Source organism: Emydura macquarii, unplaced genomic scaffold, assembly GCF_026122565.2.
Source record: "Emydura macquarii macquarii isolate MOO-44397 ecotype Brisbane River unplaced genomic scaffold, CSIRO-AGI_Emac_v2 contig_2768, whole genome shotgun sequence".
In the NCBI taxonomy this organism is placed as follows: domain Eukaryota; kingdom Metazoa; phylum Chordata; order Testudines; family Chelidae; genus Emydura; species Emydura macquarii.
The window spans coordinates 24,151,203-24,173,812 of NW_027132905.1; the positions used below are offsets into that span (position 1 = coordinate 24,151,203).

At 40.6% G+C, this 22,610-nt stretch overlaps 1 protein-coding gene across 2 annotated transcripts in view; it reads right to left on the bottom strand.

Moving 5' to 3' along the window:
- SLIT3 (slit guidance ligand 3) overlaps positions 1-22,610 on the bottom strand; it is a 676,405-nt gene that overhangs the window by 138,118 nt on the left and 515,677 nt on the right. For both annotated transcript variants that reach the window (XM_067566650.1, XM_067566651.1), the window contains exons 15-18: positions 21,849-21,999; positions 20,624-20,698; positions 8,812-8,955; positions 5,821-5,964 (exon numbers count right to left, since the gene is read on the bottom strand). In XM_067566650.1, the coding sequence (XP_067422751.1) occupies positions 5,821-5,964; positions 8,812-8,955; positions 20,624-20,698; positions 21,849-21,999 (514 nt within the window). The remainder of the gene's footprint in view (positions 1-5,820; positions 5,965-8,811; positions 8,956-20,623; positions 20,699-21,848; positions 22,000-22,610) is intronic.

Sequence of the window (22,610 nt, forward strand, 5' to 3'; positions counted from 1 at the left end):
AAGCTTTCTAACTATAAGGGTAGCTAAAACTCAGGAACAGGTTTCCAAAGGAGGTCGTGGAGTCCCCATTGTTGAATGCATCTAAAAACAAGTTGGATAAACATTTGTCAGAGATGGTCTAGGTTTACTTGGTCCTGCCCAGTGCAGGGGGCTGGACCTGATGACCTCTCGAGGTTCCTTCTAAGCCCTACATTTCTATTATTCTATGATTTGTCAGCTTGTGTGGGTTAACTAGCGTCTAGAGAAAAGTAATGGGCTGAGGAAGGATTTTAAGTTCTCTGCACATTTTGCAGGATATGGTGTGGCTGAGCAAGGTGTGCTGAAAGCGAGCTGGGGCTAATGATGTTCTACATGCTCAGGCCCAACTTCTGCAAGGTGATGCAAGCTCAGTCCCCTCTAGAGTTCACTGAAGTTCAAGAGCCTCCACATGAGTGCAGGGATCTACCCATGCAGATCAGCTTGCAGGATCAAGGATAAGGTGCACAGGAGGAAGTTCCTCTCTTAGGCACTTTAAGAATTACATAGCTGGGGAAGGCATAAGCATACTCTGGCATTGCCTGACCTAGCATTGCCCTGTTGAGTTTCATCAGGGTGAAATTCACCTCTATTTACAGACAGCACAAAGCCTCTTGCTACTTCACTGCCACATACATGCCATTTTGAGGGTGAAAGTGATGCCTTGAGCAGTCCCTGTGCTCAGAGGTGAATTTTACCCTTCATGTACTTTCTGGTATGGAGAACATACATTCACACGCCACAGTAATCTACGCAACTCTTGATGATTTTATTTAATTAATTTTCTTTTAAAAAATAAACAGTTATAAACTAATTTGGCACCATAGTCACAGGGCTGGAAGCTGAATAGCAAAGTGGAGTCTCTTTAATCTGATTTCATGAAGTTAAATGTAACCCATGGCTTCAGATTTTCCCATTTATTGTAAGTCTGAGATGGATTTGTTCCAAACCCTGGAATCAAACACCCATGAAGACTGGCAAAGTACAAATCTGGTTCCAATCCAAATTTTGTAGCTGTAATTCAAATATGTAAGTGTAACTTTTGGTCAGGGAGGAAAATTGATAATGGATGTTATTCCATACTCAGTAGTGGGAACAATGAACAAATCTTTGTTTAACGTTACTATTTTAGGAAGCATGGATTATTCATATGGAATGGTGTAATAAATATCAATCAATCAATCAATCTTAATATACTGTTCCTTTCGCTAATCCATTTTGAGATACATTTATATAATTATATTAGAAAACTAGATACAGATATGTTTTGGTACCAAAACAGCTCAAGCTGTTTCCATGGCAACATGATGATGCCACTTGGCAAGATCATTAGGTCAATGATATCTAAGCATCATATGGAACAAAAGCTTCACTATGCAAAATTATTTCTTATGATAAGCAATTTGAAAGTCTGGAAGGGACAATAAATTGTAACGGCATTAGGATGGAGTTTGACTGACCCTATTAAAGTGGGGATTTTCAGATCACAAACAGTAATGGTTGACAGCTGAAATGCTATGAAATGAAATAATCAAATTTTCTACACCTAATGATAGTAATATAGCCACTCACATTGGAACAGGACAATCAGGTTTTTAGCAAAGGTGGCTTATTGAAAGGTTTCAGTCAAAGATATAAGAATATGTTTTATAGCAAGTCAAACAGAAGTATCTTTATTAAAATTTGCAGAAGAGCTATGGATATTAAAATATTTAAAAGGAAAAGTTCCAAATTGCAACCAGTCTTGCTACTGTTATAATCATCTTGGAAACACCGTCTAAAATCTAGGCTGATATTTTAATAGTGTGTGAGCATGCCCTCTTTGCATGTTTAATTCATGCAAAAACCACTGTAAACAAGCTTGCCTAGGTATTAAAATACATGCTTTAGGAACTAGGCCTATAGAAGTGCATGAACATCTAAAAAAAGGGATCCCAACAACCTTCTTATTTAATTCAACTCACTGGTAGTAAGAAATCATAAAAATAGGTATGCTTTTGCAGTGACACACAAAATAAAGTATGTGCTCCCTCTTCTAGAAACCATTCCTTTGAATGCCATTTTCAGAATTGTATACTTTCTGATAATATTAACAATAGTGTCAGTAAACAAAAAGTAAAAATGCTGTTTTTAATTTGGTGAGTGAGGCAAAATATAGAGTTTTCCAAATTAAAAAGTGGAATGAAATGTTAGTTTGTAAGTGGTTATTATAAAAATGACTATAAAATGGAATGGTTCATAGTTTTGTATTAATAAATGGCAAAAAAGTGAAATATCAGCACTGATTAATCCTCACAATTCGGGGGTCAACAGTCCAGTCAATGGCCTAAACTCTTTAAGTCATGAAAGTAATACTTAATCTCTAGTAGATTCAACACACAAGCACAGCCATCCATAATGGAACAGCTTGGGAAAACAACAGTTCCTCATTTTTCATGTAAAGGTGCGACTGCCCTTATAGCACCATGTAGAGTACAGATACTGCACACTTAGCTGGCGTAGGTATAAATAACAGTGTAGATGGTGAGGCATGGCTTAGGTAAGAAGAGGAGAGTGCCCTTCACACCTGAACCCTACAGTATGTACCGTACACAGCTCTTTGCATGGCCAAGCATTGCCTACCATGTCTATACTGCTATTTTTAGCGGTGTAGAGTACTGCTGCCTCCCCTCTGCCAGAGCCTTTCCTCGCTGTGGTGAAAGGCTCCAGTAGCTCCCCCAGCTGCATCCCCCCACCAGAGCCTTTTACTGGTGCAGGTAGATACACACCACAATGAAAAGTGCAGATGCAGCCTGCTTTCACTGCAGCATGTAGCTATACATTTAGTGCCTCTACCTGCTGCCATTAGTGTAGACACAGCAAATATCTGAATGCTATGACCCCTAATCCAAAGTCCAGTGAAATCAGTGGTAGTCCTGCCATTGACTCAAATGGCCACTGGATCAAGCTCTACATGAAAACCCGTCTGAGTGAACTTCCTAAGTCAGATGTGCATAGGAATACAATGTCCATCTTCCATGGCCAAATTGATTACTACTAAAAGGCATTTTTGGCCAAAGCAGCTCAGTCAATGATCATCATCTTTAACACACTTCCAGAGCTGTGAAAATCTTTACCAGGAACTGACAAATACCCACAAAGGTGCAAAATTCTTTCCTGACACGACACAATCACAAATTATCCCAGACTTCTTGCAGCCAATAACCCAGTGAACTGGGTAAACAAACGGAAAAAACAGCATTATTTCTTTGAGTATGTCTACACAGCACTTGGAAAGGAACTTTCCAGTGTGGGTAGACAGATGTACACTTCCTGTGCTTGAGCTAAAAATAGCAGTGTGGCCACCATAACAAAGTGGCAACTTGGGCACCTGAAAACATGGCCAGGGGGTTGAGCGGGATTGCATTTGGCGGCTAGGCTGAGGTGCCACTATGGCCACCCTACTATTTTTAGCACATTAGTTATCCTCGAGAGAGCCTGTCTATCTACCGATTCTGGGAAGCACTTCTCCAGATGCTGTGTAGAAATACCTTTTACAGTAGAGCATGTGATGAGCTAGCTGCTTTCCTGACATTCAACAGTAAGTAAATAAGGGACGGTTTCTGAGGTCTGAGATCATATGTAACGGCAGACAAGCACACAGAGATTAGGAAAAGGGAAAGAACAGAGGAAACTGTTTAAAAAGTTGAACAGATTCACTATAGGGAGCATAGCAGAGGCGAGTTTTTGAGAGATGCTTAAAAGCAGACAGGAGTAGCCCAAGATCAGTGGCGTACCAAGCGGTGAGGAGCAGGAGAGGGCCAAGCCCTGGGCGCCGGCCTGCAGGGGGGTGCCAGGCTGGCCCTTCTTGACACGCAGGGGGCAGGGGGGACAGGAGGCTGTGAGGGGCACAGAGCCTCCTCCTGCATCCCCCGCCCTCCGCGAAGGGTTGGCCCAGAGCGCACTTACCGGCCGCTCCAACCCCGCAGCCCGGTGCCAGCTGAGATAGGGCGGCCTCGCTCCCCAGCCTGCGGGGGAAGGCCAGGCAGGGCACACGGGAGGGACGCAGAAGCGGAAGTGGAGCAGCCGCCCCTCAGCCTCCAACACTCCTCGCCCCTTATGAAGGGCCGACCCAGTGCCCCATCCGAGCTGGCAACGGGCTGTGGGGCTGTAGCAGCGGGTTAGTACTGGGGGAGGGGGGTAAGAGAGGGAGCAGGGCTCCAGGCCAGCCCTTCACAACGGGCAGGAGGCGGGGGACAGAGGAGGCTCTGTGGGGCGCCTCAGCGCCTCCCCCTCCAGGCACTGTAAAGAGCCGGCTCAGCCCCAAAGGATGAGGCCGCCCCCGTCCAAGCAGGTACAGGGCTGTGGGGCTGCACTGGGACAGGCAGGCACTGGGTAAGTGCAGGAAGTGGGGGGCAGCAGAGCCAAGCCTGCATTAGCACTCCCCCCCAGTGCCTCAGGCTCCCCTCCCCCCGCAGTTATAGATTCCCCCTTCCCTGGGGTAGGTGGGGGGCAGTGTCAGGACCCCTCCTGCCCTATGGGGGGGAGGGGTGTGAAGTTGGGGGGGGCACAAATGTAGGCTTGGTCTCTGAGTGCTGGAGACTCTCTATACAGTACTGCCCAAGATTGTCATTTCATTCATAGCGGATGCATGGGAGGAGGCATGGAAGCAACTGCACGAAGCAGAGAAACAGGCAAATAAGACTGGGAATGCTGGCAACACAAAGGGAAAAAAAGCACGTGGGGTACTAAATTTTGGAATGTATGGTTTGACCAATCTAGAATAACGAGCAATGCAGATGGTGAGCAGTGAAAATTAATTCCACTATAGATAGTGCCCTTGTCCTTCAATTTGCAGGGTGACTTTTAGGAGGATTGTATACCTCTCTTTCCCTCCTAGATGCCACAGTACTTGGTTAGGAAAAGGTTATTAACAGCAAGAGGAGGTGATCAGAATGAAGGAAGGAGCAACAAAACATTACAGGACCTCCGCTCTGCTACACACACAATCCCCCCTCACCCCCCCCCCCCAAAAACAAAAACAAAATAAACCCTCCTTATTTAAAGCAAGTAAACACCACAGAGGTTACTTTCAAAGCCAAAAAATACAATGGCAATGAACAGTTTGTTTTGTTTGGATAGCGAGGGTGCATTTTCAGTGCAGAGGATTAAGTAGACAACTTCCATTAACAGTTACGCCAGTTTCCCATTCACAGCTGGAAGCACAGACCAGACTATCTCTATATTTAACAGTCTGCATTTGTATGAAAATAGATACACTAAGAAAAGGAACCCAGAAAATACATAATAGGAAAAGTCAAAAATATTATATAAAAACCTTTGGAACTTTTTGCAAATGTTTAGGCTGGGATATGCAAATTCAAGTCCAGTGGGAACAGAGCTCCTAATCTTTGTAGGTTTAGATATTAATTTTACAGAACAACTTTTTGACATTTAGGTTTTTTAATTACATTGAAAAACAAAAATAAAAACTTTTACTCTGCCCTCTGTCTGTCCAAGCCCACTCCACACTCATCCCGTAATGGCAACTCTTGTCCCGCGGTGCGGGACTCAACTCCCTGGTCCTGGTGTTGCAACCTAGTGCAGGGGGTCCCAGTGATGATCTGAGCCTGCAGTGGCCAGACCAAACCTGAGTGGTATGGCAACCACATGTGCCAGATTGCAATGTCCCTCACCCAAAGTCCACGGGTTTGGAGGCCCTCTCAAACAGGGTGGGCTGGGGCAACCTGTCCCTTTGGAATCCTCCCTCTCCCCAAAGCAGCCCTAGACAATAGAACCATTAAAAAAACTAAAAAGATTACTTACATAGTGGACAAAGAGACAAGAGTATTGAAAGCTCCAGGAGTGATGGTGGTGATACGATTGTCATACAGCGAGAGTAACCTTACTGAGCTTAGTCCTGCGAAGGTGTCATTGTTTACACAGCTGATCAAGTTGCTCCTCAGCATCCTGCAAAGATTCAGACATAGAATTAAAATACTTGTTGGGGCTGTAGTGGTGGTAGGGCTAATTTAAGGGCAGGGATCCATGAATGCCACTTCTAACGGCAACCTGTTATGATACAGGACAGTATGGCATTAAAGGGTGGTGGAATTACAGTATGACCAAAAACCTTTGCTAGCATAAGACATGCAGACAGCTTTAAAAGTCTATTAATTTACTGTGTATGAGTGTAGTCTAATATGAATCTCTGAAACCACCTGATATGGACTCTGGCTACCCTCTGAGCATAACAATACTTACATTGCTTTAAGAAAATTACTATCCTAAATAGCTGTTTTAAAATCTGTATTTAATCAGTATGAAAGAAGTCAGCAACAGTGGAAGTTTATGTTTGGTATAGGAAAGGCTTTCCAAACCAAAGCCAGCTCTGAAATCTTATCATCATTAACTTTCCTATAACAGTCAGAGAAAAAAAAAAGTAATGACCCCATAAAATGCCTCTTTGCTCAGCACATGTACAGATGAACATACATTGCTGTGAGTTGTTATGGTAACAATGAAATCTGTGGTAAACCTAATTGATTTGAAATACTGTAATATCTCATTTTGCATCATAGCAACAAAGGCTTTAGAGATATTCATGAGGCATGTGTCACATTTCATATCAAAGAATGTCTGGGTCCGTAAATGTCACTATTCATCTTTAGATTAAACATTATTCAGTATCTAAAACATGCCACCAGAAAGTCCCAAAACACATGTGAGGATGTGCTCCTACTCCAATAATCTAAGTATGTAAACTAAAGGGGAATTAATTCTCTGATCTGAAATTCAGGCAGTCTGTATTGAGTTCAGTTTACTTGGTTGTCTGCATCCTCATCTTACACTGATACCAGACAGCTAGATACTTCATTGATAGGCACTTTACAATTGCCTGAGAGAGATTAGATTTAGCATAAAAAATATAGATATTAACAATCTAATCAGACGGTGTGAAAGGCCATGACTTGACACTTGGTATTAGGTGGATTTACTTCCAAATCCAGTTATCATCTCAGTCACCTATAATATAATGGGTCCTAGTGCCATAAGCAATGGTTAAATAAATCATGTTTAAAAATGGGGAGACCAAGAAGTACATGATAAGAGATATTAACAGGACACCAAAAAGTTGGGGGGAACCTGTCCCTTCATGCAATACAATGGAACATGCCATTAGTAGAGAGGGGGATGTGTAAGGCCCTGGTTGGATTAGTTCAATTCTGGAAGTACATTATATTGAAGACATATGTCAATATGATACGTGTTTTGGATTCCGTAAGTTTTAGAGGGTAACTTCACATAGCCAGGAATGTTTTTAAATCCTTATCCATCTCTATAACTATTCAATACATTTATAGAAGCACACAGGATTTTCAAAAGCAATGCACATCTCTGTCCAATGTGGCCTCTTGGTTTAAGGCTACAGTTTCTATGCGCAAAGAACCCAGGTTTATAGATCCAAATATGTCTCTCAAGCCAAATCTGGATTCTATACCACAATACACTACACACTGGGTGCTCTTCCTGAAGGAAAACTTATACTTACAGATTTTCATTTCATGCTGTGTATATTTAGACTGCTTTAAGCAGCTAGGGGGAAATGCAGGTCAGGTCAGCAGCATAGCTTAAATGCTAAATATCTTTTTATGAAAAAATACTTATTTTGTTTGGGAGCACTGCCATGGGCTGCTTTCATAGTATAAAAAGTTAATTTAGTGTCCACAAACAGTATTTAAAAGTTTCTCAGTAATACACACACACCAGACAGACTAAGCCAAAGAAAAGCAAAAGTTGAAAGAATAGTGAAGGAAAAGTTCCCCAGTTTTTTCCTCTATGGGCCAAGTTGTGAGGTCCTCACCCAGGCAGACCTCCAAGACAAGTCAGGGTTGTTTTGCTTGAGTAACGACTGAAGGATTTGGCACTCTGATACTTTGCAAAGTAAGAAACACTTGTTGCTGAGACTAAACTGAGCTTTTTAAAAATTACACTTGGCATTTTGGAGCCAACTGCAGGGGGCAGTCACATTGTTCAGATGTTATGTCCTTCTAGAACAGAGAGAGTGTTCAAAAAGGATATTTGTCAGGTGGTCAACCACATGCCATCATTCTTTCTGATTTTAACGGAAGCTTTATCTCTGGTGCATGGGGCAGAAGCCAATTGTGATCCATTTTCCAGTGTCTGCTGTTTGTCTATATGTCTAAGGCACTTATGCGGCCCCATCACTGTAGGAACCTCACATGCATTAAAGAATTTATCCTCAACACCCATGAGAAACAGGGAAGTATTAACCCCATATTGGAAACTTAAAAACAGAGATATTAAGTGGCTTGCACAAAACCACATGGGAAGTCTGTAGTGGAGCTAGGAATTTAAATCTTAATATCCTGAAATCTAGAATAGTTTTTTACCATGAGATCATATTGCCTTATATGACCGCCATCATCTCTGACAATCACAGATAATGTCACAGTGAGTACATTAATTAGACCTAAGTGGATTTTTAAAAGAATTTTAGAAAGGGTCTTAATTAATTCTTATCTTTAACTAACTAACTAAAACAGCTAAATGATTAAATCCACTCAGCTTTGGCCCAAGACAGTTTCAATCCTTGAAAATCAATTTATAAAGAAATAGCAGATAAGTTATCACTCGTAGAGCACCATAAAAAGACACAGCGCTTTGTAAACACAGCAAGACACATTCCCTGCCCTGAAGAATTTATTGCCTAATAAATGTGGTGTAAATAGGTATGGCTGTAACCAAGCTCTCCCAAACAAGCAGCCGCACTTTTTCAGCAGGTTTCACACTTACATAGTCTTGAGTCCTGTGAGGCCTCTAAACATTCGCCCTTGCACAGATTCCAGCAGATTCCCCGTCAGCATCAGTTCCTGCACCCCTGCTGACCCATCAAAGGCACCTTCTCGGATCTCCTTGATCTTATTGTTATTCAGGTTTCTGGAGGGAGAAAGCAAAGGTAATAGGAAAAAGATTGCTGCCTTGTTCCAAACATTTGTCAGCACAAGGGAAAGAGAGGCTTAAGGAAGGCTCTGTGCTTTGCAGAAATCATCCAGCCAGGTTTTCACTCTGTAATGGAGGGCAAACAGCAGTTTGGAATCACAACTATGTCCAAACAGCTCCCCTTGCACACCACCTATCACAAATGCAATCATACTAGGATGGGAAACAGAGCTGATGCAAGCATGTGAGACCAAAGTCAATGGAGTTGCACCTTCTTACACATGTTCAGAATCAGGCTCTTAAAGGCTCAATCATGCACTGTGCAGAGGATTCAGGCACACTACTTGTGCATACAGTTAAACACCTGCCTAAGTGGTTTTGCTAAACTGGGGCCAGAGTACTCAGTCCCTGAGGGAAGCAAGCCTTATGTAACCACAGGGAGCACAGAGTATAACTCTGAGATATGAACCATCTTTACTTGCATTGATTGAACAACACCAAACACCATGCTGGCTCTAAATCTGTCAACAGTAATGAAATGGTGAAACATATGCATACCGGTGACAAATTCAAACATGTAAGATCATAAACAGAATGACACTTAAAACCTGTTACCTCTAGATATAATTCAAATTGGAATAAATATTACATTATTTCTCAGGTATGGTTAACGCAACATACAGCTTTATGTTCTAAATATTTACCCTGAAAATACAATCTAAAGATGTTTGTTTATAGCACATAACTGAAGAGGGTTAACCTGTAAAGTCAACGGTCTGAAGGGGACAATGAATGTTAACGTACTAAGTAATTAAACTACACAATGGTTTAAACCTGAAACAAAACCTTTTATGAATGTGTTGTATTTGTGAAAAAGCCAAATGAATTGAAAACTGCCATTTGAAAAAATGCTGTTAAAGATTTATTAAAATAGACTACTCTTATTTATGAAAATCATGCCTTAAGTTCTTCAGAACCTTAAGGCTTAACCCTGTAAACACTTACTAGTAGTAATTTACATTTACGTAGTAGTGCATGCTACTGTGAATAATCCTATTGACTTCAGAATTACTTCTCATAGAAGTAAACGCTATTCTTTGTAGTAAGAGTCTGAAGTATAGGGCCATGCATAAAACACTTTTCTATTCTCCAAAGAGCATACAGTCTAAAGACCAGACTCTAACACTGATACTCTTATTGAGAAGCAGAAGTAAGGGATTCAGAATCTGTGCCTAAATGAGGGAAAACAAGCAAACAACAAGCATTGGACTTGTGCCTGGGCCACGCTGTTCTGAAAAATGGATAAAATGGATAAAAGTTAATGGAACACATGGCAAAAGTACAATTCTGGTCTTAGATGCAAACAAACAATGTGGGGCTTGCTCTTTGCAGAACTTGTCCCTGAATGAAAGGAACATTGTAGACTGGAGATGGGTTTCATGTGGTAAATTCTGGTAAACTGGTTTACATCTCCTGAACAACTGTCAGATACTGGGCCATACAACATGTGACCCATCCCTTCTTGTGCATTCTGCAGCCAGCAAGGCGGGGAAAGAATGCCAACTATAAGGTGGGGAGAAAAAAATTTATAAAAATATATACACTTTTTTGGGGGGAGGGGTGGGTTTCCAAAAGTTTTTTGTGCTTTGTATTTTCGTCCATGATGTGAAGACTAGAGTTTATGTTCAGAGTCAAAGCTAGCCTAGGAAGGATATTATGACATATGAATTTAATTTGAGGTTGAAGTGTTGTCTGATGAAAGTTTATAGTTGAGCATCTCTTTTGTGCCTGTTTTGAATTCCTACATGATGTTACTTCTATTGCTCACATTCACTGCCTTTTCCTGGTGATGACCATGGAGTGATGCATATTTACAATTTTGTTCTCTGACTGGCAATTCGTATAACACCTTTGACCTGTAATTTCACCACTTATAATCCAACCCACACTTGTAGCGATTAAGTTTCATTACCATCTGAAGGTGGTTTGATCATCCATGTAAAAGAGTGATTGCAATCCACTTCCTACAGGTCATATGCTCATGTTGCAAAAACCAAACACATTCAGTAGGCTGGCCAGAGATTGGAGAAGGCTTTACCTTCTCACCGCTCACCCTACAAATTGGACACACCAATCAAGACAGGAAAAAAGCATATTGGTTGACAGAGTGTCAAAGCTGTCACATTTAAATCAACAGAGTCACTTCTCTGTAGTTATGGGACTTCAACCACCTGGGTTCTTGAATCCTGCTTCTTTGAAACCAGCAGATACATTACTAGTTTTAAGTGTCCAAAAAACATGCTAGGTGTTTTACAGAATAGACAAAAGTATATCCCTTGCTCTGAAGATCTTAACATTCAATATCTGTGAAAGTATCCCTAAAGCCTAACTGAAATCTTGAAAGATCTACTAGAATCCTAGACCTTGGAAATAAGGGGCTTTTCACATTCAAGCTGCCTAAAAAGATTCTCACTGCAGGCAAAATGGTGAGAAAAAAAATCAGCAAAACTTCATTGTTCTTGTCTTATAATTTGGACAAAAAACAGGTTACCGTTTTCACAGATGACAATGTAATTTCACAGTGAAAATGGCATGTTTCCATCTGGAGTAAACTTCTGAAAAAACCCTGACTTCACAGCAGACTTTACTATTTCAAACATTAAAAGCCGTGTCCTTCAGGAATGCTGAGATTCCATCCCAAATCATACTTGAAACAAGTGCTTTGAAATAATATTAGATCAGTCTTGGCAACCTTCCAGCTCAATCCTATTTTCCATCTGTTACTCTGGATTTGTTTTACAGAGATACATGAGTTTCCTTTTAAGTGAATTTGTCGGAGGTGAATGATACTGGGCTAGTCTTTACGTGGGGAGCAGGGCATGCTACAAGTGGCAGTAATATAGGTTTCCTCATGCAGCCCTATTGGTGTACCTTGACCCTTCCATGCCAAGAGTCCGCACCAAGACCCTCTCCTCTTGACTCCATGGCCATCGACCTTTCTTCTGGGACTGCTGGTGGGACACGTGCAGTTCAGAGATGTGATTACCTGTCTTTTGAAGTCAGCCCACCAACTCCTTGATGTAGCCCAGTGAATAACTTTTGGTCACTACCAACCTCAGCTAGATTTGATCCTGTATTACCTAGACATGAGTGCTTAGGGTACTATTATCCAACTTCTGAGCCTCTCAGAGCAAAGGAAGTTTCAGAGACACAGAGAACCATAAGGGTAGACTTACTCACCACTAAAGCTGGTCAGGAAATGATTTTCCCGTCCCACAAAAATATCTGAAATTTCAGAAGATTTTCCCTGTTCCACACTGGGAAGAAACCAAGACCTTTAGAAACTTTTCACAAAAAATTAGAGAAAGAGAGACACACCTCCATATGAGCCAATAGCCTGGTGATTAGTGTACTCATCTGGGATGTCGGTGACTCAGGTTCAAATTCCTATTCTTCTTGATTTGGAGCAAAGACTACATTTCAGATGAATGTCCTAGTCACAAAACTATCCTAGGGTCTTTGTTTCTTTCTCTTTTGTCATTACCAGAAATTCCATCCTGGACCCAAGGAAACTTTTTTTGGTGAAAGTTTAATCAAGCCAACCCCTTCTTGAAAATTTTTTTGATTTTGATGAATTTGCATTTTCTGACTAAAAACCATTTTGTCAAAAAATTCCAGACCAGCTCTACTTATCACCTCTGCTATTATATGTCCATCCTGGACTTAAAATAAAAATCCAGAAGTCCAAACAATCCAGTAACTCTCTTTCTTTTGGAAAAATCCAGGAGAGAATGTGGCCTTCTGGCTATAGCATGATGTTGGAGGTTAAGAGTTCTGTTCTCAGTTCTGACACTGACATGTGGTCTGACCTCAGAAAAGTTCTCGTAACTTCCCTGTGTCTATCTTCGGTCTGACTTACATCTCCCTCCTATAAATATCTGGGACAGCTTCACCCATCCACTTCAGCATGGGAGTATAATGTTTGGGTTCTTTTTCAAACATGCATGCAGCACAAGTTTATTAGATAGACCTGTAATGGCTTTTTGGTATCCATGATGAGCTATCATGTAAATTTGTACCAAGGGAATTCTTAAAAGGTGGACACATTTGATTCCCAGATCCAGAGGTCAATGAATCCTTGGGGACAATTTAAATACATGGCTTATTGACAAAACGGATAAAGGCTCCAAAATGAAAGCTGCCCACACATGTACTATTATTTACATATGAATAAGCCAGAATTTCTAGGGGAGAAAGCAGCTGCCATTGCCTTCCCATAGGAATAGGTTAGGCTACCGTGCCATACTATGGGAGTTCAAATGGGCATAAATACATAAAGATTGTGAGGTGCTCAGATACCATGGAAATGAAGTGCATAAATGTGCCTCACGTAGCTTGAGGGAGGGATTTCCTTTGTTACTGTTAAAAGTAAGAATCACTTTACCACACAGTATTATAACGAGTATTTTATTCATACAACCCAGATGCACAGTGTTGCATATAAGATTAAAAATGAGGGGAACAGGGAGCACAGTGGAACCCAGCCCTGCATTAATGAGTGTCTACTGAGCAGCTGCTAGTTTACTTCAGGTCATGACCCCACAGACATGTCCAGTCTCTGCCTACACCCCGTCCTATATTTTCGGCTTTGGCTTTGCACTTGTGCATATGAGAGATGTATCACAGTGGGCTTGATATCACTAATTACCACTGCTGTGTTCCTAGGGCTCTTAACCTCATTTGTGTTCACAGGCAGCCTCCACCTCCACTTGTGCTGGAGTGTAACAGTCTGGCACATTGCACAAGGACTAGCAGGATCAATGTTCTGCATCTACAGCGCTCTTGTTAATTTGGCTGTTTTTACATAGTAGTGGTAACCCCTGATATCCCATTGCTACCATACAATAAAATCCATCAAAACCACATGGACAGCTGAAAAAGAAATGGGTCTTGAGGCATGTCTATAAGCACTTAATGTGTACAGGCACGAACCAAAGGGGAACACATATATAAAGCCTGGTCATCATTAAAGGCTTTGCTCTCTAACTTGTACCTGGTGGTAAAGTTTAAGCCCACACCCACATTATGGGAAAGGAGGGGGGAAATAAAAGAGTACCTCGGAAGTCTGGGCCTATATCAAAGTGTGTCTCTGAACACACAGAGCACAGATCTATTGAGTTATAAAGGTGCCATTTTTACAGGGTTACTGCTCAGAGTCTTATCTGTTTACTTTAGTAGCTAAAATTTATAGTGGTTTTATACTTGTGGGTCCTACAGAGTTAACATAGCTGTGGGAAAGGGAGCTGGGTTCTTTTCTGAGTCATGCATCAACAGAATTGTTTATTCAGTACTAATTGCTAGGTTAAATTCTCTCTCTTTTAGAGTTTTATCCTGCTAGTCATCACTGTAGTATGTAAGCACTTTCCACATAAAATCGATAACAGTTCAATCCCTAGTGGAATTTATGGAGTCTCTGGAATGTCTCCTGTTTCAGGGTAAAAATGCTGCTTGTGTTAGGAGTTAAATTTTTAACTATTTCGATTGCTTTTACTTGGTTTTAGGTTGATTCCCCCCCTCTGGGTTTATAATTGTTTTTAAAGTTGATTGGAGAACAGGGTTTGAGAACAAACGGGCGTGTTTCTAAGAAGGAAAGGCCTTTTTATGATTTCCTAAAGGTGTCAAGACTCTGGATTTGCTCTCATACAGCCATAATGAAGACAACTGAGCAATTCTGATTTTGGATCATTGGGCCACAGTGAACCAGAATTCATAAAACTGATGATAGAGGGAGTTGTTTTCAGAGTAGAACTGCACTTGAAGGCTTTAATTACTAAAACAAACACTGCAATGCATTCAGTGATCAGATTGAGGAAATAAAGGAAAAGCTCAGGTACATTCAGGATGCTGTGTTCCACAACACACTCAGCATATATCTATATGGTGCGTACCATATAAAGTCCATTACAGTAACCCTGGCTAGAGGTAATGAAGACATGGGTTGCTAGGGCAAGGTCAGTGTTTTGAAGAAAGGATGACAATTTAGGAATATTTTCAAGGATAAAAGCCATTCTTAGCCATTGATGAAATTTGAGATTTTATGTTAAAAAATGATCCCACATTGCAAACCCTATCAGCGTACTTGGAACAGGGAAGCCACTGATCAAGTGAGATACTATAAACTTCCCTTTAACCATAAGCAATTACTCTTGAGATTCCAGCTGCTGTTTTGCATCCACTCTGGAATGTCATCTAGGAAGCAGAGAGTGTTGCTCTGGTCTGAAACTGTATAAAGTATAGGTATGTTCAGCACTGTGCTAATACTACAGACCTTTCCACCTTACATATAGGATTATATAATTAATTACTTAAATTAATCAGGAAAAAATTGATAGGCACTGAAGTTTTACCCTTTTAAAAAACAGCAAGCTCATTTTAGTGGTTTGATTTATAAATAAAAAGCTGCCTAACTTGCAATGGGCTAGTGACCTTTAGAGTTTCTGTACCAAGGTTTTAATTTCATTTTGCAGCCCTATAACATGTAAAATCAATTTAAGGCTAGGTTGTAATTTTATACAATAAGAGTCACCATAGAAGGAATATTTTCAGATTTTTAACCACTGTATGTAATTGTATATTATAGGTGGGGCTGTTAGTATTGCCAGTTAACTTGCATGAGGATACTGGAACAGAGGTTCAATTTAAAGGTCTACCCCATATTAAAAAACATAGTAAGAGGACCAAAAAAGTGCCACTGCAGCTAAACAACAAGTAAAAGAAGCAGTTAGAGCCAAAAAGGCATCCTTTAAAAAGTGGAAGTTGAATTCTATTGAAGAAAATAGAAAGGAGCATAAATTCTGGCAAGTGAAGTGTAAAAATATAATTAGGAAGGCCAAAAAAGAATTTGAAGAACAACTAGCCAAAGACTCAAAATATAAACGGCAATTTTTTTAAAAAGTATATCAGAGACAGAAAGCCAGCTAATCAACCAGTGGGGCCACTGGATGATCGAGATGCTAACGGCGCACTCAATGAAGATAAGGCCATTGCAGAGAAACTAAATGAATTCTTTACATCAGTCTTCACATGTAAGGGAGATTCCCAAACCTGAGCCATTCTGAGAAATCTGAGAAATTCTCCCAGATTGAGGTGTCATTAGATGACATTTTGGAACAAATTGATAAATTAAACAGTAATAAGTCATCAGGACCAGATGGCATTCACTCAAGAGTTCTGAAGGAACTCAAATGTGAAACTGCAGAATTACTAACTGTGGTATGTAATCTATCATTTAAATCATCTTCTGTATCAGATGACTGGAGGATAGCTAATGTGATGCCAATTTTTAAAAAAATACTCCCGAGGCAATACTGACAGTTACAGGCTGGTAGCCTAACTTCAGTACCAGGTAAATTAGTTGAAACTAAAGTAAAGAACAGAATTATCAGACACACAGATGACCATGATTTGCTGGGGAAGAGCCAACATGGTTTTTGTAAAAAGAAATCATGCCTCACCAATCTACCAGAATTCTTTAAGGAATATGAACATGGGTGATTCAATGGATATAGTGTACTTAGATTTTCAGAAAGCCTTTGACAAGGTCCTCACCAAAAACTCTTAAGCAAAGTAAGCTGTCATGGGAGAAGAGGGAAGGTCCTCTCCTGGACCAGTAAACTGGTTAAATGATAGAGAACAAAGGGTCGGAATAAATAGTCAGTTTTCAGAATGGAGAGAGGTAAATAGTGGTGTTCCCCAGAGGTCTGTACTGGGACCAGGGCTGTTCAACATATTCATAAATGATCTTGAAAGAGGGATAAACAGTCAGGTGGCAAAATTTGCAGATGATATAAAACTACTCAAGGTAGTTAAGTCCAAAGCAAACTGAAGAGTTACAAAGAGAATCTCACAAGACTGGTGACTGGGCAACAAAATGGCAGATAAAATTCAATGTTGATAAATGCAAAGTAATGCACATTGGAAAACATAATGCTAACTATACGTATTAAATGATGGGGTATAAATTAGCTGTTACCAACTCAAGAAAGATCTTGGAGTCACTGAGGATAGTTCTCTGAAAACATCCACTCAATGTGCAGTGGCAGTCAAAAATGATAACAGAATGTTAGGAATCATTAGGAAAGAGATACACGATAAGACAGAAAGTATCATATTGTTTCTTTATAAATCCATGGTACATCCACATCTTGAATACTGCGTGCAGATCTGGTCACCCCATCTCAAAAGAGATATTGGAATTGGAAAAGGTACAAAAAAGGCAACAAAAATTATTAGGGATATGGAACAGTTTCCATATGAGGAGAGATTAATAAGATTGGAACTTTTCAGTTTGGAAAAGAGACTACTAAGGGAGGGGCATGATAGAGGTCTATAAAACCATGACTGGTATGGAGAAAGTAAATAAGGTAGTGTTATTTACTGCCGTGATATGGACGCAGCCTGCTTTTCACTGTGGTGTGTACATGTACCCTACATGCTGAACCAAATGTAGGCAAGGGTAGACAAGGTCACAGAGATGTGCTTTTTGCCATTCTTGTAAAAATCTTCCCAAATTTGGCCAAGTTATAAGCCTATGAAAAATTGCAGGTTGCACATGCTCACTAGAGTCTTGAGATTTTAGCAGCTAAAGTCCCTCAAAATTCTGTCCACACTGGGTATGCTCCAGCCCAGGTTGAGGACTTTCCCTGGAATTGCAGCTCTGGTCAGTTGTGAGCTGTGCCAGAGAAGAGTCTGGTGCCAGGCACCTGGACTGCAAGCAAGAAGAATCTATTCCCTGTACTGTTAATGCCTCTTCTGCTGGGCCTAGGCAATTGGAGAGGAAATCTTCATGATTTGAACATAGAGGGGACGAGAACCAGATCTGTCTGCAGGAACCTTAGGGTGGCGGGGGTTGACTAGGACTGGCAGGGATGAAAGGAGGAGGAAATTTGGACTGAAAGATGGGGTGTGATGGAGACTGGGACTGGCTGGGCAAGATAACAGTAACACCTCCCCCCCCAACTAATCTTGCAGGGGTGGTTGTTAAGATAAATTAGTTAATGTTGGCGAAGCACTCAGATGTGACAGCAATGAGTGCCATAGAAAAGGTAATGAAACACAGAACACCTGTTGTGTGGTGCTTACAAATGATTGTTAAAGACCCTCTCAATCTCGGCCCTAAAATGGTGGTGAAACTAGTCTGCATTCCACACCTACACGGAAAAAATGGGGTCTTGATTCAATTTCTTTGCCCCTTTTATAACAAGTGGCAGCAACAGGTGGCTGGAAGGCTTACCTGACATCTTTTCTATCACGTTACCTGCCACATACATTAAGCAGCTGTGTTAGAGTCAGAACCATCTGCAATCCCACCCACCATTGTTTCCCTGGCAGTGTTTGTGCCATGCAGTGTATACTACACACTGAAGCAGCCTATCACTTAGTAAAAAGATATTTGATAAAGGGTAAGCCATGATGTACAGGAGAGTTGTTTTCCTGGTGGCTCAGCTGCTTTATGGATGCTTCTAAAGCCATTTTATGGAAATGTATGTCTATAGCGTTTCAAACTGTGGAAAGTGGTGGCATAATCAAGTTTGATGTGTGCTTTTCAAGAAAACTAACAAATTATTTTAAAGAAAGCAGTGCTCCTCAATACCTTTTTCTAAAATCCCAGCAGGTCACGTGGAACTACCATTTTACTATGTGATAAAAGGATCTTCAGGTAGGGCAGGAAAAACTTAAGCCCAGCTAACCAGCATGGCTTGAAAACTCTGCTTGGAGGCTGCTATTGAAAATCCATATGAGGCAATTGCTTTATTATGAACTTCAAGGCAAAATTACCTCTCAATGCCAGAATCCAGACATCTGAACTGCACCTGTAATCTTACATTCTTATCTTCTGCCAAGAATAGAGCACTGAGGATTTATTGCTTCATAGGAAACAAGCTTTAAAAACACATGGCTGTTTCATGCTGTGTTTATGGATAGCAATGCTGCCTTGTCAAAATGCCCCAACTCCTTATAGATCTATAGGCACAAGAAGGACAGCTGCTTAATCAGTCTATTTTAAGTGTCAAATGAAATCCAGGAAATGATCCCAACTATCATCTCATAATTCCAACAACTAAAACATGATCATGTGAGATTATTTTTGCAGTTGTACATACTTATTTATTTTTGGAATCCTATTTACTTTCTGTAACTAGACACAATGGCCTCTTATAGGTAACAGGGCTTCATGAAAATGTCACCAACGTTTACTAAAAAGCACCAACATGCCTTCTTCATGGTGTCTCTCAGGGTGTTCTAGGCTTACAGATTTGACTAACTCCTATGTTCTCTTTCAATCCTGAGGTTCAGGATCTAAAATAAACATCATCTGACACTCTGGTAACTTTCAAACTGACCAAAAGGACCCATGCCAGTCTTGTCTCTCAGATCTTGAGATCTTGCATAACTTGAAACTGCCAGGGGGCTCCAGATGTTTAGTAACATGTGAAAATGAAAAGTATGTGTGGTAGAGAGAGCAAATGTGGTTGGTTGGTTTTCCCAAACTTGGTTGGACTGAACTATGTAATTTTACTCAGTAGAACCTATACATGGGATTTGGGTGAGGACAAGAGAGGTCAACAATAAGGTTTGATAAGAGACACTTTTTAAGATAAATTTTAAAAGAGCCCAAATAGAGCTCCAATGGATATATTGGATTATAATAGCGCTCCAATGGATACATTTGAAGCCATGAATGCTTGCAGCAGAATATTTATCGGGAGAGATCTCATATTACTGAATATCCCAAAAATATGACTTATTGAAATATGCACACTCTATAGGGACAGAAGAATGGATAGGACTGATAAAGGATACAGAACCATGCACCTCAAAGGCAACTGCTTTATTGTACTCTATAGAATATTAGTGACCGCAAGAAGTTGCCCTAATTTATTTCCCATTGAAATTATTTCAGAGTTTAGCGTATCCTATACTATCATGCTGCTTGGCAGCCTATATGAGATATAGAACGGTCCAGGAGTTGTGGGTGGGCATGTGTCGACATGACAAATCAACAGACTAATTAATACCTTGTTGGCAGTCTCAGGTAAGAGTCAGAGTACACAATGGGCATGAAGGCTGAACTCCCGTTCATCTCTATTTCATATCTTGGGAAAGATAAGGTGGGTGAGGTAATATATTTTATTGGACCAACTTCTTTTGGTAAGAGAGACAAGCTTTGAAATTCCACAGAGCTGGTAGAGCTCGAAAGCTTCACCAACAGAAGGTGGTTCAATAAAATATATTACTTCACCCACCTGGTCACTCTTACATCCTGGGATCAACATGGCTACAGCAACCCTTCAAACAACATATCTTGGGAAGTAAGGGTTGAAGCAGTTGGGCCAACACGAGAAGCTTGTAGTGCCACTGTCTGTCTCACATCTGGTTTGTGCCTAAACTGAGGACTTCCATCTTCCAGGGCTGCCCATCTCACACCTTATCCATTAAATTCACTTATATTTAAATGAAAAAAAAAAACAAAAAAAAACCAACCACAGGACATTCTACTATTGCAGTACTGAACTGTTTAAGTGGGACATCCCCTGCCTCACAGTACAAGGTAGCAGGTGTTATATTATTTATGCATACTAATGAGAAAATGACTTGAACTTACATTTTCCTTAAGTTGGGCAGTTTCTTGAAGACTCCAGTGGCTTCTAGAACTGAGATATCATTGTCATTTAGACGTCTGGTGGGAACAAACAAAAAGGCACTTAATGCTTCATGGAGCTCTGTAGATGTACAACATTGCCATACAGAGAATTCTGACCTTTGCGAAACAAAAAGAAGCACCCCACCCTAATTTCCTGCAAACTCTCTATCCACCACCTATTTGAGCTTCATACAACAGAAGGCATTATAGACAAAAATATATATAAAAATAAGTGTATAGAAAGTTTAGAATTCCCTTAAGAGGCACGAGACTGACTTAGTCAAAAAGATTTTATCTTAAAAGGCCGTAATGACCAGGTAAGGTACATCACATCCCTTAAATTCAAAGTGCAGGGTGTTGCTTTGGGATGAAACCTCTGCATCGCTTGGGGACATGCTTACCTGAGGCATCTCTTTCTCCTCACACCATACTGCCACTGAAGAAGTGCTCTAGCTGAAGCACAGTTCGGTGCAAATGAGAGGGAGTTGCTTGAAGACCATTTTTTATATGGCCCCTTAAATCTGAAATTTGCTTCCCATGTTTTGGTCTGAAATAGCCCATGCCTGTTGATCTCAGAAGTGCTGTAAAGACCATTCATTAGCAAGGGCTATTAGGCAGACCAAAGGGCTTGAGTGGGAGGCTATATTCTCCTGATTGAATTTGTACCTGGTTAAATTTAGTTTAATTTTGTTGTGCGCATGCTTTACTATGCTTGTGGATAGTTGCTCATTGTATGAATGGTTCAGATCTTTTTTTCTTTTCTTTGTATGAAGTGAAAATAAATAAAATACTTTAAATACATAAAAGATTGTGAGGACACAAGCACTATAACAGGACCAAATCCTGAAGATACTATGTTATATCCAGTATCGTCTTATACTCTATTAAATTGGATATTTTGCCTTTCATCTGAAAGCAGAAAGCTTACATAGAACATATTAGCTCTTTTATATACAGAGTCACTTCACAGTTAACGGTGTACAGACAATTCTGAGGCGGAATGCATGAGCAATTTAACAGCCTTACACACAGATTTAGGCCAAAGGAGTACCCCATTTCCTAATTAGCAGCTTTGCCTTTTGAAAGGTCCAATAAACAAGCAGTCAGAAAGGAGAGGAAAAATGTGCAAAGGATATTCAGAACATCAGCATTCACCATAACCATCTCTTGAAGATGTGTCACTTACAGATCGGTAGCATATTCAGGAAGGTGATTGGGTAAGCGGGTGAGTTTTTGGTTGGAACAGTCTACAATTGTTCCTTCACAGCGACACTTTTCAGGACAGACCAGGTCCATGAAGCACTCCCCAGTGAACTTGCTTCTGTAATCCTCTGAACCTGCAGGAAAATAGAAACGTATTCAGATAAACAACCAGACAATTAACAATCACAGAAATTACAGATTGAAAAGAGACCCCCCCGAGTTCCTTGTCAATCATCCCCATTCACTCCTCCCCCCCCCCCCAGCCTCTGCCATCCAACGCAGAGCTACTCCCTACATTCCATTACAAGGTGTTTTGTCATAGTTTTGTAGGCTTCCTTGTTAAAGCATCTTTTTCTTAATCTTGTCTAATTATTCCTTTGGGATCCATCCACAAGACTGCATACATACATCCCTGCTGCACTCAGGTTCGTCCATGTGGCTCTCACTCCTGCATCAGGGCAGAGATCTCTAATGATGTCAGCAGGCAAGTTGGTGTGTTATAGTGAAGGAGTAATTTTAAACAAGGGTGTTCAAAAAGGATTCTTTAAGACTCAAGACATTAGCTATTAACCTAGCATAAGAGAGCCTAGTCAATTTTGCAACAATTAGATATCTTGACTAACTATATTAAACAAAAAGCAGTTGGAAGTAACAGCAGATTAAATCATTTTCATTTTAATCAAGGTAAAGACAGACTGTACTTAATGAGAATCACTCTCTAACATGCCATTATATTGTAATTTCC